General features: G+C 56.7%; 2 protein-coding genes and 1 pseudogene across 2 annotated transcripts; 1 reads left to right on the top strand and 2 right to left on the bottom strand.

Annotated features, from left to right (window-relative positions):
- Positions 1-4,098, top strand: LOC112883475 (squamosa promoter-binding-like protein 13). The gene is made up of 2 exons (XM_025948781.1): positions 1-541; positions 3,412-4,098. Exons 1-2 carry the CDS (start codon positions 144-146, stop codon positions 3,668-3,670), a joined length of 657 nt encoding a protein of 218 aa, XP_025804566.1. The 5' UTR covers positions 1-143; the 3' UTR covers positions 3,671-4,098.
- Positions 4,099-5,567: 1,469 nt separating this feature from the next.
- Positions 5,568-6,984, bottom strand: LOC112881222 (annotated as a pseudogene).
- Positions 6,985-8,010: 1,026 nt separating this feature from the next.
- On the bottom strand, positions 8,011-9,611 carry LOC112882948 (anthocyanidin 3-O-glucosyltransferase 2-like). Its single transcript, XM_025948148.1, has one exon. The coding sequence runs from the start codon at positions 9,561-9,563 to the stop codon at positions 8,106-8,108; it is 1,458 nt and encodes a 485-aa protein (XP_025803933.1). The 5' UTR covers positions 9,564-9,611; the 3' UTR covers positions 8,011-8,105.
- Positions 9,612-11,245: the final 1,634 nt, after the last annotated feature.

Here is an 11,245-nt window from a genome sequence, read left to right as displayed (position 1 = left end):
CCAGCCCCCTCCCTACTTCATCGTCCAGACTTTCCACTCATGAGCGCTTAGCAAACCTGCCATCGCAGCTCCAGAGCTCCAGCTCCGCCTATAGCCAGCTCTCGGGCCGCTCCTCGATCGCCTCCCCCCTCGCCGGCGCCGCCATGGACCGCAAGGACAAGTCCCGCAGGGGCTCCTCGAGCTCGGCGGCGGCGGCGGCGTCCATGGCCGCGCTCGCCGCGGCCGCGGCGGCCGGCGAGGGCTCGAGCTCCGGCTCCGGGTCGGCCGACGGGGCGCTGCCGCCGCTCGGGGAGGAGGAGGACCAGAAGCCTCCCAAGCTGGCGGCCGTTGCCGGCGCCTCCAGCTCCTCCCCGGTGCCGGCGAGGAGGGGCGCGGCGGCGGGCGCCGGCGGCGGGCCGAGGTGCCAGGCGGAGCGGTGCAACGCCGACCTGAACGAGGCGGGGCAGTACAACCGGAGGCACAAGGTGTGCCAGACGCACTCCAAGGCACCCGTCGTGCTCGTCGCCGGCCTCCGCCAGCGCTTCTGCCAGCAATGCAGCCGGTAAGCCCCCGCTCCCCGCCCAAACCCTCTCCCCACATGGGGCGCGCCGCACCACGGCTGGCAATCCGCGCTCGATCAGCTCGAGAACACCGGGCACTTCCAGTCCGTACTGCTAAATTGAACGAGCTCGCTTAATTCGTTAAGAAAAAAAAAGAACATCACCGCCTGAGGTGCATGATTCTCCTAAAGCCTGCACCTTTTTCTAGGATCATGGATTACATGATGAGCTTGGTAGCTGTTAGGTCCTCGTCCTGGACTCAGGCAAGATCTTGCAGTCGTTTCGTTTCTCTCGTGCAAGCTCTTGCTCTGCCCAGGCTCTGTTTGGTTCTTGGCTTTCCAACAACTGCAAAAATAGCACTATAACAGGAGGATTTGGATATAGCAGTTCCTCTTTTGGTGACTGCAGCAGCCACTGGTCTAGCTAGTGGTCTGATCCTCTGAGCCAAACTGATAAGATGGTCGGTACGTCACACTCCCTGATGCACTCAAAAAATGGATCAGTGGAAGTTACTGTTCTAGGACGTTCTCCATGTGGAGTAACTAGTGACTGGTAGCGGTAGTATCTCTTTTTTTTTTTGGAGAGAATAACTAGTGGTGGTAGCTAAACCATCTGTGCATTTCATTCCCCCCAGCAGTGTAGTAATTTTACAGAGCGGGAAGCAGGGTAAGGGGACGGAGACTAGGTTCTCATGCTTTCACCTCAGGAGGGATTCTTGCTTTGCCGGTGCACCAAAGCATCGCCGCTCGCATTCCGTTCGTCCACATGAGGGCGCGCGAGAGAGCGAGCGTACATGGTGGTGGGCATCATTGTCCTTTCCCCTTGCTTGCTCTGAAAGGCTAGTGGGTTGTGCTCTCGTTGGGTTGGGCCCCAAGGCGTTAGCTTTTTGTCGGTGGGGTGTGAGCATGGCGATGGAAAGATCTGCGCTTGACCGGCCTAGGAGGAGGAGCAGTTGCCGGCAGGCCAGGGTTTAGGTAAGCACGGCGGCCGGACCCAGCCGCCGTGGCTCTCCCGGCCCGGCAGATTCGGCCTTCCCAATTCAGCTGCGAGGCCTGCACGTCTTTGCCAAATCTGATGACCTCTCTCCCTAATCAGCGGCATGCTGCTGTGTGCTGATGATGTGGGCGTAGCTAGTTGTTGTCTTAGATGAGTCAAGTTGTGGGCAACAGATAGTTCAGGTCTCTGTCCCTGATGCTTTCTTTACATATGCTCGTTGGGCCAACTTGCTGCTTCATGTTTCAGAGCATCAGAGCATAAACTGCAAGTGGCAAGCACTTGCAGCATATGGATGTGTCATGCTGGACTGGATTTTCCAGATCGGATTAAGTCACTTCACTGTTGATCTTGTTCTAGCTCACCAGCATCCTGAGAGACTTTTCCAAGTCTCATGTGCATCACAAGGGCAGGGCGCATCTGCGAACTCGATGGCAGCTGTTGTGGCCTGATGTTAATGTGCAGGACTAGTTCTTGTTGGTCCCTGCCTCTGGCTGTGGTACTGTTCATTCTGTCCTAGCGCTGTTGAGGCTGTTATCGACAGAGACATGCCTGTGAGGGGCGTTTACTCTACAATAGTTGTTTCATACTAGCTCACTAGTCGTGAGGGGTTTTAAGTGGAACAAACAAAATATGTGTGGTCCTTGAGGATTTAGAGCTAGTGTACGCCCTGGACAGGGTCCATGTTCATGTTCTTTCAGTCTCCTTGATGCTCCTAATGAACCTAATTAACTCATGTTCTTGCTAAAAAGTAACTCTCCAAATGCTTTGAACGTATATAGCTAATCCATCTTGAGGTTCTCATCGACAAAAAGTACATTTTATTCAACCTATATTGTACAGCATCAAACTAAAAAGAAAGAAAGAAAAACTCTAGGTGGGTTATTGGGTATTGCAGATATAATATGTTTAGGCTAATTACAATGGGGTTTCATAGCGAGTTTCATGGCATTAATTACCATAACACATTAGCATTTTTGATGATGTGGCACTGATTTAATGAGGGAAGAGAAGGAACCAGTTTCATCCACATGACACTCTGCTGACTCGTTTCCAAGACGTTGTAAATGGCGTGAAACGACCACTGTGACCGCCGTTGTTTCGTGGGGATCCCGTGTGCTGATAGATCAACTAGCATTTAATTACACCGGTTAGCTTTGGAAATAGTGAAATGAAACTCTCCATTGAGGCATAGTGTTTCATTGATCCCCCAAGCTGATATGACAACAGGGATACGAAACTCCTCGCTGTGATTAGCCTTAGGTAGCATACCCTTAGGTAGCATACCCCTGCATCATTGTGTTAAAACTTATAACCTTTCTCATGTCGGAAACTTGAACGGGAAGCAGACCAGACAACACTAGCTCTGATGTTCTTCAGGTGCTCTTTTCCAAATTAACCTGCTGAACGCTAAACGAATTCACTGCTGAAACTTGGAAGTTTCAACGTTTCTTTTCGATCTTAATGCTGAATTTCGATAGGCCCCTTTGTTGGGATCGGTCGATAGGACTGATACGCCTCCACGGCCGCTTTTGCTGTCGCCGCTTTTGCGCGCACGCGCATGTGCGGCCGCACGCACGGCACCAGATTCCGGGCGGCAGTGAATTGAAGCCCTGGAATGGATGCAAGGGCCGGCAGGCCGATAGCTTTCGGCGATTCGTTTTGAATGCTCGCCGGTGCACGTCGTACCCTCGCCGTACGCAGTCCCCTCGTGGTCGCGGCGCCGTGTCACTCCGATGAGATTTGACGGCAGTACGCGCGTGCATTTGGATCGACCGACCGACGTAGTATTAGCTAGTAAAAATTGCACTGGTTCAGATAAATACCCGTGGTTTTCTTTCATGGCGCTGCATCCATCTCGTTTACCTTTTCTTTGCAGGTTCCACGAGCTGTCGGAGTTCGACGAGGCCAGGCGCAGCTGCCGCCTGCGCCTGGCGGGGCACAACGAGCGCCGCCGCAAGAGCTCGGCGGACACGCACGGCCACGGCGGCGGCGGCGGTGGTGGCGGCAGCAGCAACGGCGGCGCCGGCGGCAGCAGCAGCAGCAACGGTGGCGCCGGCGACGGGTGCCGCCACGCCGACCAGGACGGCCGGGGCCACCAGGGGAACCCGCCGCCGAACCACTTCCAGATCAGATAAACCAACTATCTAAGCATGCTCCCTCTCTTCTGTCATGCAGCTAGCTAGCAGCACATGTATGTGCGTGCGTGCGTGCGTCTACGTAGCCCCAGTGTCGTGCCGTGTATTGCTCTACGTGCTAACTTGGCAGCTCACATCACCTCCTGTAATAACGTGACGTGCGCCGGCCGGAGGTGTATGTGCAATGTGTCGATCTGCCACAAAACCTAGCTGTTGATGCTGCTGATTGTTGTAACCTAACCTGCAGGCAATTTAAGCAGGGACTGCTAGAGCAATTAGTGTGTGTGTGTGTGTGGATTACCGGATGTGTAATCCAGTGGCCTGTGCTAAATCAAACGGTAATCCGTGCAGGCCCTGTGTTGATGTTGTGCTCTGGTAATTGTGGTAACATGTATGCTAGTGGTGTCTTATATATTGGTTGGCTCTCACATCGTACTGTTTTTGCTAGATGTTGATCGGATGGGTACCCAACAGTGATCCAAAGTTTTTGTTTTGCACATGTCTATCAGTGTAGTTGCTGTCCGGATGTCAGATACATACCATTGTGTCTATGTTGATGTGATGAGTGAAAGGGCAGCAGGAAGAGACTCTGCAAGTGGCCGAGTGATCTGAAAGTAACTTCACGGCTTTGAAAGATGTCTATTGCCCCTTGTAGACTGTAATAATATAACTTGTTATTACCCCCATGTTTTTACTGTCAACATCAAGTCCCGGAGTCCTGGAGTCGATCGATAAACGCACATCACACTAACTAAAGCATCGAGAATTTTAATTTTTTGGACCATCAGTCCATCACACAGCGTAACACGTCGAACAGGAAGCGAGAGCCGAGAAGCCCACTCGCTTACTCGCGGCGGCTCCCAATGCGTTGTTTGAGGCAAAAGTGAAGCCCACTCGCTTACTTGGATGGTCCGACTTGGGCCTATCTACGCCCCATGTCGTCCGTTGTACCGTGCGTTCGAATCCGAGCCTACGTCCCTTCGATCGCGCCACTCGACCGGCTATGGGCGCAGTGGAACAAGCGCCGCCCCACTCCCGCGACACAGCCACCGCGCCTGCCATGACGGTGCCATCCGGCATCCGCGGCCATGCGCAGGCTGCGCCGCCGCCAGCAGGAGTGTGCCGCGCCACCGCGCGAGGCAATCGTGCGTTCTTTGCGCCCACGGCCCGACGGCCGGTGCCGCCAGTAGGGTCACGCCGGCCTGCGGCCATCTCGTTTCCTCGCCTCGCGTTCTCCGATCCGTCGGTTGTCACGGTCGGAGGTCGCCCAGACGGTCGGTTGCTGGCCACGGCGCGACGCCCCGTGCTCTGGCTCCGCGCCGCCGTTGTGGCTGCCGTGGAGGACGGCAACCTCAAGTGTGGTTTATGACGGCAACATCCCCGTCGGACGACGACAAATTTCTGCACCGCGCGCGTCGCGAGGAGCCACGTCAGGAAGACTCGGCGTCCGTCTTCGCCGCCAACAAAGCGGTCGCCCGGCGGCGCAGGATGTAGCACTGTTTAACTCAATGTAATTTTGTGCTTATGCTCTGTTTGGACCAAACGGATCAATGAACACCGAAGCAAATTGAGCGAAAAAGAAATGATGACGAGGAAAGCTGATTTTGCTCAGATGAGCACTTTGAGAGATGAGCAAAGCAGTTACGAGGAAGCATTGGTGACACAGGTGATTCCTTATACCATTGGCCATTGCCCTTATGCAACTGATTGAGGAGGAAGGTGATGCTTTGGTCTTCGAATCTCCATCCAGGGGCCAATGATCAACTAAAAAGATTGGTGCTGCGTGAGCACTATCATCTCCATCTGTAGCGCAAAAATTATAAAAAGTTATTCAAAAATAGGAACGGGCCGCTTGTACGGTTATACCTGCAGTGCGATCTCGTAGGCTCCGGACATTTTAGATCTTGTGTTGACAATATTTCTTCTGCTGGTTTACTTGGGTAAGGTAGCTTCCTAGCATATCCTGCACCACTCTCTGCGTGGCAGCATGCGACGTCCCCCCCTCCTCCACGGCGTTCCTGCACGCGGCCTTCATCTCCACGCCCTTCTCCCTCGCCTTCCTCCCCTCCTCCGACCCGCCCATCAAGCTCCGCACCGCGCGCTCCAGCTCCGCCGCCTCAACAAAGCTGCCATCCCTCCCCGTGCAGACCGCCCGAAGCTCAACGGCGACGCCCATGCACGCCACGAGGCACGAGCTCGAACGCGTTGAGCGGCTGCTCCGCGTAGAGCGGCCACGGTGCCATCGGCACGCCGTGCCACAGGCTCTCCGCCTCCGGGTCCCAGCTCTGCCACACGAGCCCCTTCCCCTTCGTCCTCTCCAGGAACCCGTCGGGGAGCAGGTCGCCGATGTTCGCATCCGTCGGGTACAGCGAGCTGCCCGCCGGCGGGCCGCGCAGCACCCACAGGAAGCTCTGCCCGCTGCGCTCGAGTCCGGCCGGCGGCCACCTCGCGCGCCTGCACCGCGCTCATCCATCCCCTGCTACCGAAGCGGAGGAACATGACGGACGCCGGAGGCCGCCCGTCGAGCCACCGCACGCACTCGTGCGGGGGGCGATCATCATCAACAACGCGCGGCTTCAGCGAGAGCACCGGGCTGATCGGGTACACCGGCGGAGCGCGGTCACCGGGCGTGCACCGCCCGTCGGCGATGGCCACAAGGACGCCTGGCTCGAGCGCGGCCGCCGTGTTAACGACGATGCCTCTGGCCTCCATGAAGCGGCGCCCGTGGTACGCGAACCACGCGTAGTCGTTCAGCTCCGGCGAGTCGGCGACGGCACCGAGGCCACCGGCACCGGAGGCATCCCCGGCACGTCGACAGTCCCTTGCCTCTCCCGCAACCTTGCCGCCACCTCCTCGTGGATCGCCGGCAAGCGCAGCATGAGCGCGAGCGTGGCGCCGGTGGACGCGAAGTAGACGTAGGCCGGCACGGCGAGGTCGTGGGCAACGTCGAGGAGCGGGGTCCCGAAGAGGTCGACGACGACCGCCGCAACCGGAGCCGACAGGCCCGCGATGGCCTCCCTGACGCGGGGAGCGTAGAGCCGGATGTACTCGGAAGGGTTGACGGGGCGGTCGGCGCGGTGCTCGACGGCGGGGAGGCGGCGGAAGTCGATACCATCGCCGGAAGCCATCTCGCAGCAGCGTACTTCGCTGCTGGCGGCCTCGGACGCCAGCGCCGGCGAGGGAATGGCGAGCGCGGTGAGGGTGAATACTGCGGCGCCGGCGCCGCGGAGCAGCAGCCTCCTGCCGGCTTGGAGCATCGACGAGAAGTGGCCGGGAGCCCACATCGGGAGGAGCACGACGGTTGGGCTCGGCATGTCGTCCGTTCCTCTACGCCAGCGTTCGTCTTACCGGCACGGCGGCACCTATATGAAGGCGATGGGTTTAGGCCTCTCTTGAAGAAGGGGGCACGTGTTGCTCCAGTGGTTCCCCTTCCTGAGCTGAGATGGACGGGCGGAGAGGGAGAGGCCTCCAGAGGCAGACCCCAGCACCAAATCTGAACGTGCACACCGCTGCCCGTACACATCGTATTCAGACACATGTCTAAAAATGGGTCATTGATGTGACCATTAGGGTTTGGGAACCGGTGGAAGCAGATGTCGAACACTCGAACCCCGAGTCCGGGGAGGTCTCCCGCTCTGCGATGTGCGCGAACCTGGCCATCGGCAACGGCGCGACCGCGCGAGGAGCACGGTGAGTGACATGGCGCACCCGCTGCCGCAGCACTGCATCCACTTGCCGGCCTGGGGCATGCATGGACGTGAGTTGGCCGGTGACGCAGAACGGGATGAGCACCACCGCTGGTTAATTTTTAATTCATATTTAGCCTGCTGTTTGGATCACCTAAAGCTAATTGTATCCAAATAGGTTCCAAGTGAAGTTGAGTAACAACAATACGCCCATGAAGTTGTTCTTATTACAAGGTGCTTGAGAGAGTAAGGGTATGATGCCCTCCTAAGAAAGGCTTTTAACAAAATGTTAAACTTCATGTGAAGCTATCAATATTTATAAAGTCCGCAAAAAAATGATGTTATATGAATAATTTTTCATTTCAGAGTGCTTACACATTATTGGTGTCGTTGCTATAAATGAAGTTAGAGCATCTCTAACAATTTCCAATACACCTCTCTTAAAGCGAATTCCGCATGTGAAGAGCAAAAAATACTCTCTAACTGTTTTCAAAATGCATGCATAATATTTTGGCCAAGTCAAAACAAACAGCCAACATACGTTGATACAGGCAACGTCCACATGCACCCAATCTCTCAATTCTTTCCGCGCACCAAAAAACAATCTTGCGCGTCTCCAACAATTACCAAACTGTTTGCAGAAAATCTCACAACAACATGACTCAAGAGAACATTATTCAAGCCAAACAGAGCTACGAAAGTTCTGCAAATGTTGGAGACGCAGACACAGACAGGATACACCAACCACACTAGCGAACCAGGCTTGCAGTTGCAGAAGCCTCAGCCTCGCATCCACGATGTTCCAACATCTCCCGGGCCAGTTTCTTCATCGCCACGTCCGACGACCCGCCCTCCTCCACGGCGCGCCGGAACAGGGCCTTCGCCTCGGCGGCCTTCTCCCTCGCCTTTCGCCCCTCCTCCGACTCGCCGCCCATCAGGCTCCGCACCGCGCGCTCCAGCTCCGCGGCCTCCACGAAGTTGCCCCGCTTCCGGTCCACCTCCATGGCCACGGCGACGCCCGCCATGGACACGAGCTGGAACGCGTTCAAGTGCTGGTCCGCGTGCTGCGGCCACGGCGCCAGCGGCACGCCGTGCCACATGCTCTCGAGGACAGAGTTCCACCCGCAGTGGGTCACGAACCCGCCGACGGCCGCGTGGGCGATGATGGCCTTCTGCGGCGCCCACGTGGGCCACACGAGGCCCCTGTCCTTGGTCCTCTCCAGGAACCCTTCCGGGAGGAGCTCGTCGACGTTGGCGTCGGACGGGTACGGCGAGCGGGCGCCGGCCGGTACGGGGCCACGGAGCACCCACAGGAAGCGGTGCCCGCTGCGCTCGAGCGCGTCAGCGATCTCGCTCACCTGCGGCGCCGGGAAGCTACCGCCCATGCTCCCGAAGCAGAGCAGCACGACGGACGCCGGCGGCTGCGCGTCGAGCCACACCACGCACCGGTGCGGCTGCTCGCGGGGCGCCTTGACCGACGACAGCGCGGGGCCGATCGGGTAGACGGTCGGAAAGCGGCCGTCGGCGATGGCCGCGAGCACGGGCGGCTCCAGCTCGGCCACCGTGTAGACGATGATGCCGGCGGCCTCCATGATGCGTCTGCCGTGGTACACCATCCACGCGTAGTTCGGGCCTTTCTTCAGCAGCGGCGTCGGCAGGAGGGCAGCCGGCACCGGCGGCATCCCGGGCACTTCCACCGCTCCTTCCATATCCCCGAGATCCCCCGCCACCTCCTCGTCGAGGGCCGGCAGACGCAGGATGATCGCGAGCATGGCCGCGGAGCACGGCACGTACACGTACACGGGCAGCGCGAGCTCGCGGATGGCGTCGAACAGGGTGGTGCAGAAGTAGTCGACGACGACGGCGGCGACCGGGGAGGCCAGGCCGGAGAGCGTGGCCTTGACGTGCGGCGCGTGGAGCTGGATGAAGTGCATGATAAAGTTCTCGGTGCCGTGCGAGTCGGTGGGGAGCTCCACGGCGGGGAGGTGGTGGAAGCGGATGTCCAGGCCGGACCCCGCTTCCCGGCGGATGAGGTCGGCGACGTCGGACATCAGGTTGGCCTCCATGGTCATCTGCATGAAGAGCACCGTGAGCGACATGGCGCCCCCGCTGGTGCGGAGCAACCGCTTGCCGGCCTCGAACAAGGACGGGAGGTGGCCGGGGACGCAGAGCGGGACGAGCACGATAGTAGGGGCTGCGCTTGCCATTGTCTGTCACTCGAGCTGTTCTTCGCCTCCGAGCACTGGATCGAAGAAGCTGTCTTTGCGACCCAAGTTTTGCTCGGTGCTAAAGTTTTGCCCCTGCTGTACGCTTATATAGCACTGCCCCTCCGTCCATGAGTCCGAGTCATTCGTGACTAGACATTTTCTAACAGGTTTCAGGTTTGCTTGGAAACACTGTACAATGCACACATGCTTGCAAATTCGTATCGCACACTAAAAGTCTTATTACATACATGTTCACCCTCAGGATTCGGATGCCACGAGTGGAGCACTGGAGCTGTATTGTCATTTTTTCCAGCTGCTTATAGCATACTACTCTGCAGTCTTAGCGTATCTGTGTTTCCAGCAAATGTTCTTCGGTTCTGAAAAGTACAGTTCCTATGCAAATTAGCCAGTAAAATAGTAGTCACATTGCCATCCTTTATGTTTCTTCTGGACTTAGCCAGCTAATGATTTATGTGCAGGAATAACAAGAATATACATAGATGGTCGTCAAATACTGTATTTCTGAACTAAACTGAAAAACACGATGAGGTTTGAGCAAACAATTGAGCTTACCATCCAGGCCGGGGCGTCAGTATACCGACGGATGATCTTGCATGCTGGAACCTTTTGCCGACTAATGGATCATCTGCAAGCTGTTGCCGACCAAATGGATCATCTTGGAAGCAAAGATTATTTGAGCTGAATTCACACCAGTTGCTTCTGCTACAAATACACAGGTGATGCCCGGCGAGGAGGAGGTCCGCGCCGTGCAGGATGGGGACGGAGGCCGCGGCGAACGGAATGAGAAGGACAAGGAAGTCTGTGAGCTCGAACCAATGCACTGTCAACGCGCGCCGCGCCGGCGAGCCTCACCGGCTCACCCATCGCTGGGCAACATCACCGCCGCATACGCCAGCCTGAGTGCCCGACAGCAACTGAACATCGAAGAGAAAAGGAGAAATGGACTAGGAGCGGTGCGGTGGGAGATACTGTAACACCCGGATACTCCGGCCATTGGTCCGGATACTCCGGGCGTGGAGTTTCTATTTCCATAATATGGTCATCTGGACCCCACAATCGTTTAAACAGAAAATATCACTCTCTCCCTCTCCCTCACTCTCACTCTCTCCCGTTACCTCTCTCTCCCTCACCTCCCTCACGAGCTCTCCCTCTCCCTAAGCTCTAGATTCTGAAATCTTTCATTTCAACTTGATTCCAAGGCCAAAGGAGCTTCACTCGGCGTGGGGGATCATTTTCTACAAGTATTCCACCTTGGGGCGACATCGTTTTCGGGTTTTCTTGCAAGGGGAACTAGCTCAAGGTGATTTAGTTGTTTTAGGATGTTCTAGGTGATTTCCTTTGGTCAATCATCTCTATATGCATCTTTCAACTAGGATTCAAGAGAGTTTCAAATTTGGTGGGGTGGTTTTGCCAAAAATCAAGATTTCAGTTTTTTGGGGCGAAAATGCTGTCAAGCCTAGATACTCCGGGAAATAGCCCAGATACTCCGGGTTTGGGATACTCCGGGGGAAAACTCCGGGTATAAGCCCGGATACTCCGGATTTGGGATACTCCGGGGGAAACTCCGGGTATAGGTCCGGAAACTCCGGACGTTGGAGTCCGGATACTCCGGATATGAGTCCGGATATTCCGGGTTTTATTAGAACTGTTGGATGCAGAAT

This window comes from Panicum hallii, chromosome 2, assembly GCF_002211085.1.
Source record: "Panicum hallii strain FIL2 chromosome 2, PHallii_v3.1, whole genome shotgun sequence".
Classification (NCBI taxonomy): Eukaryota; Viridiplantae; Streptophyta; class Magnoliopsida; order Poales; family Poaceae; genus Panicum; species Panicum hallii.
Note: the sequence above shows the minus strand (reverse complement) of the source record. Positions and strands in the feature narration are given on the sequence as shown.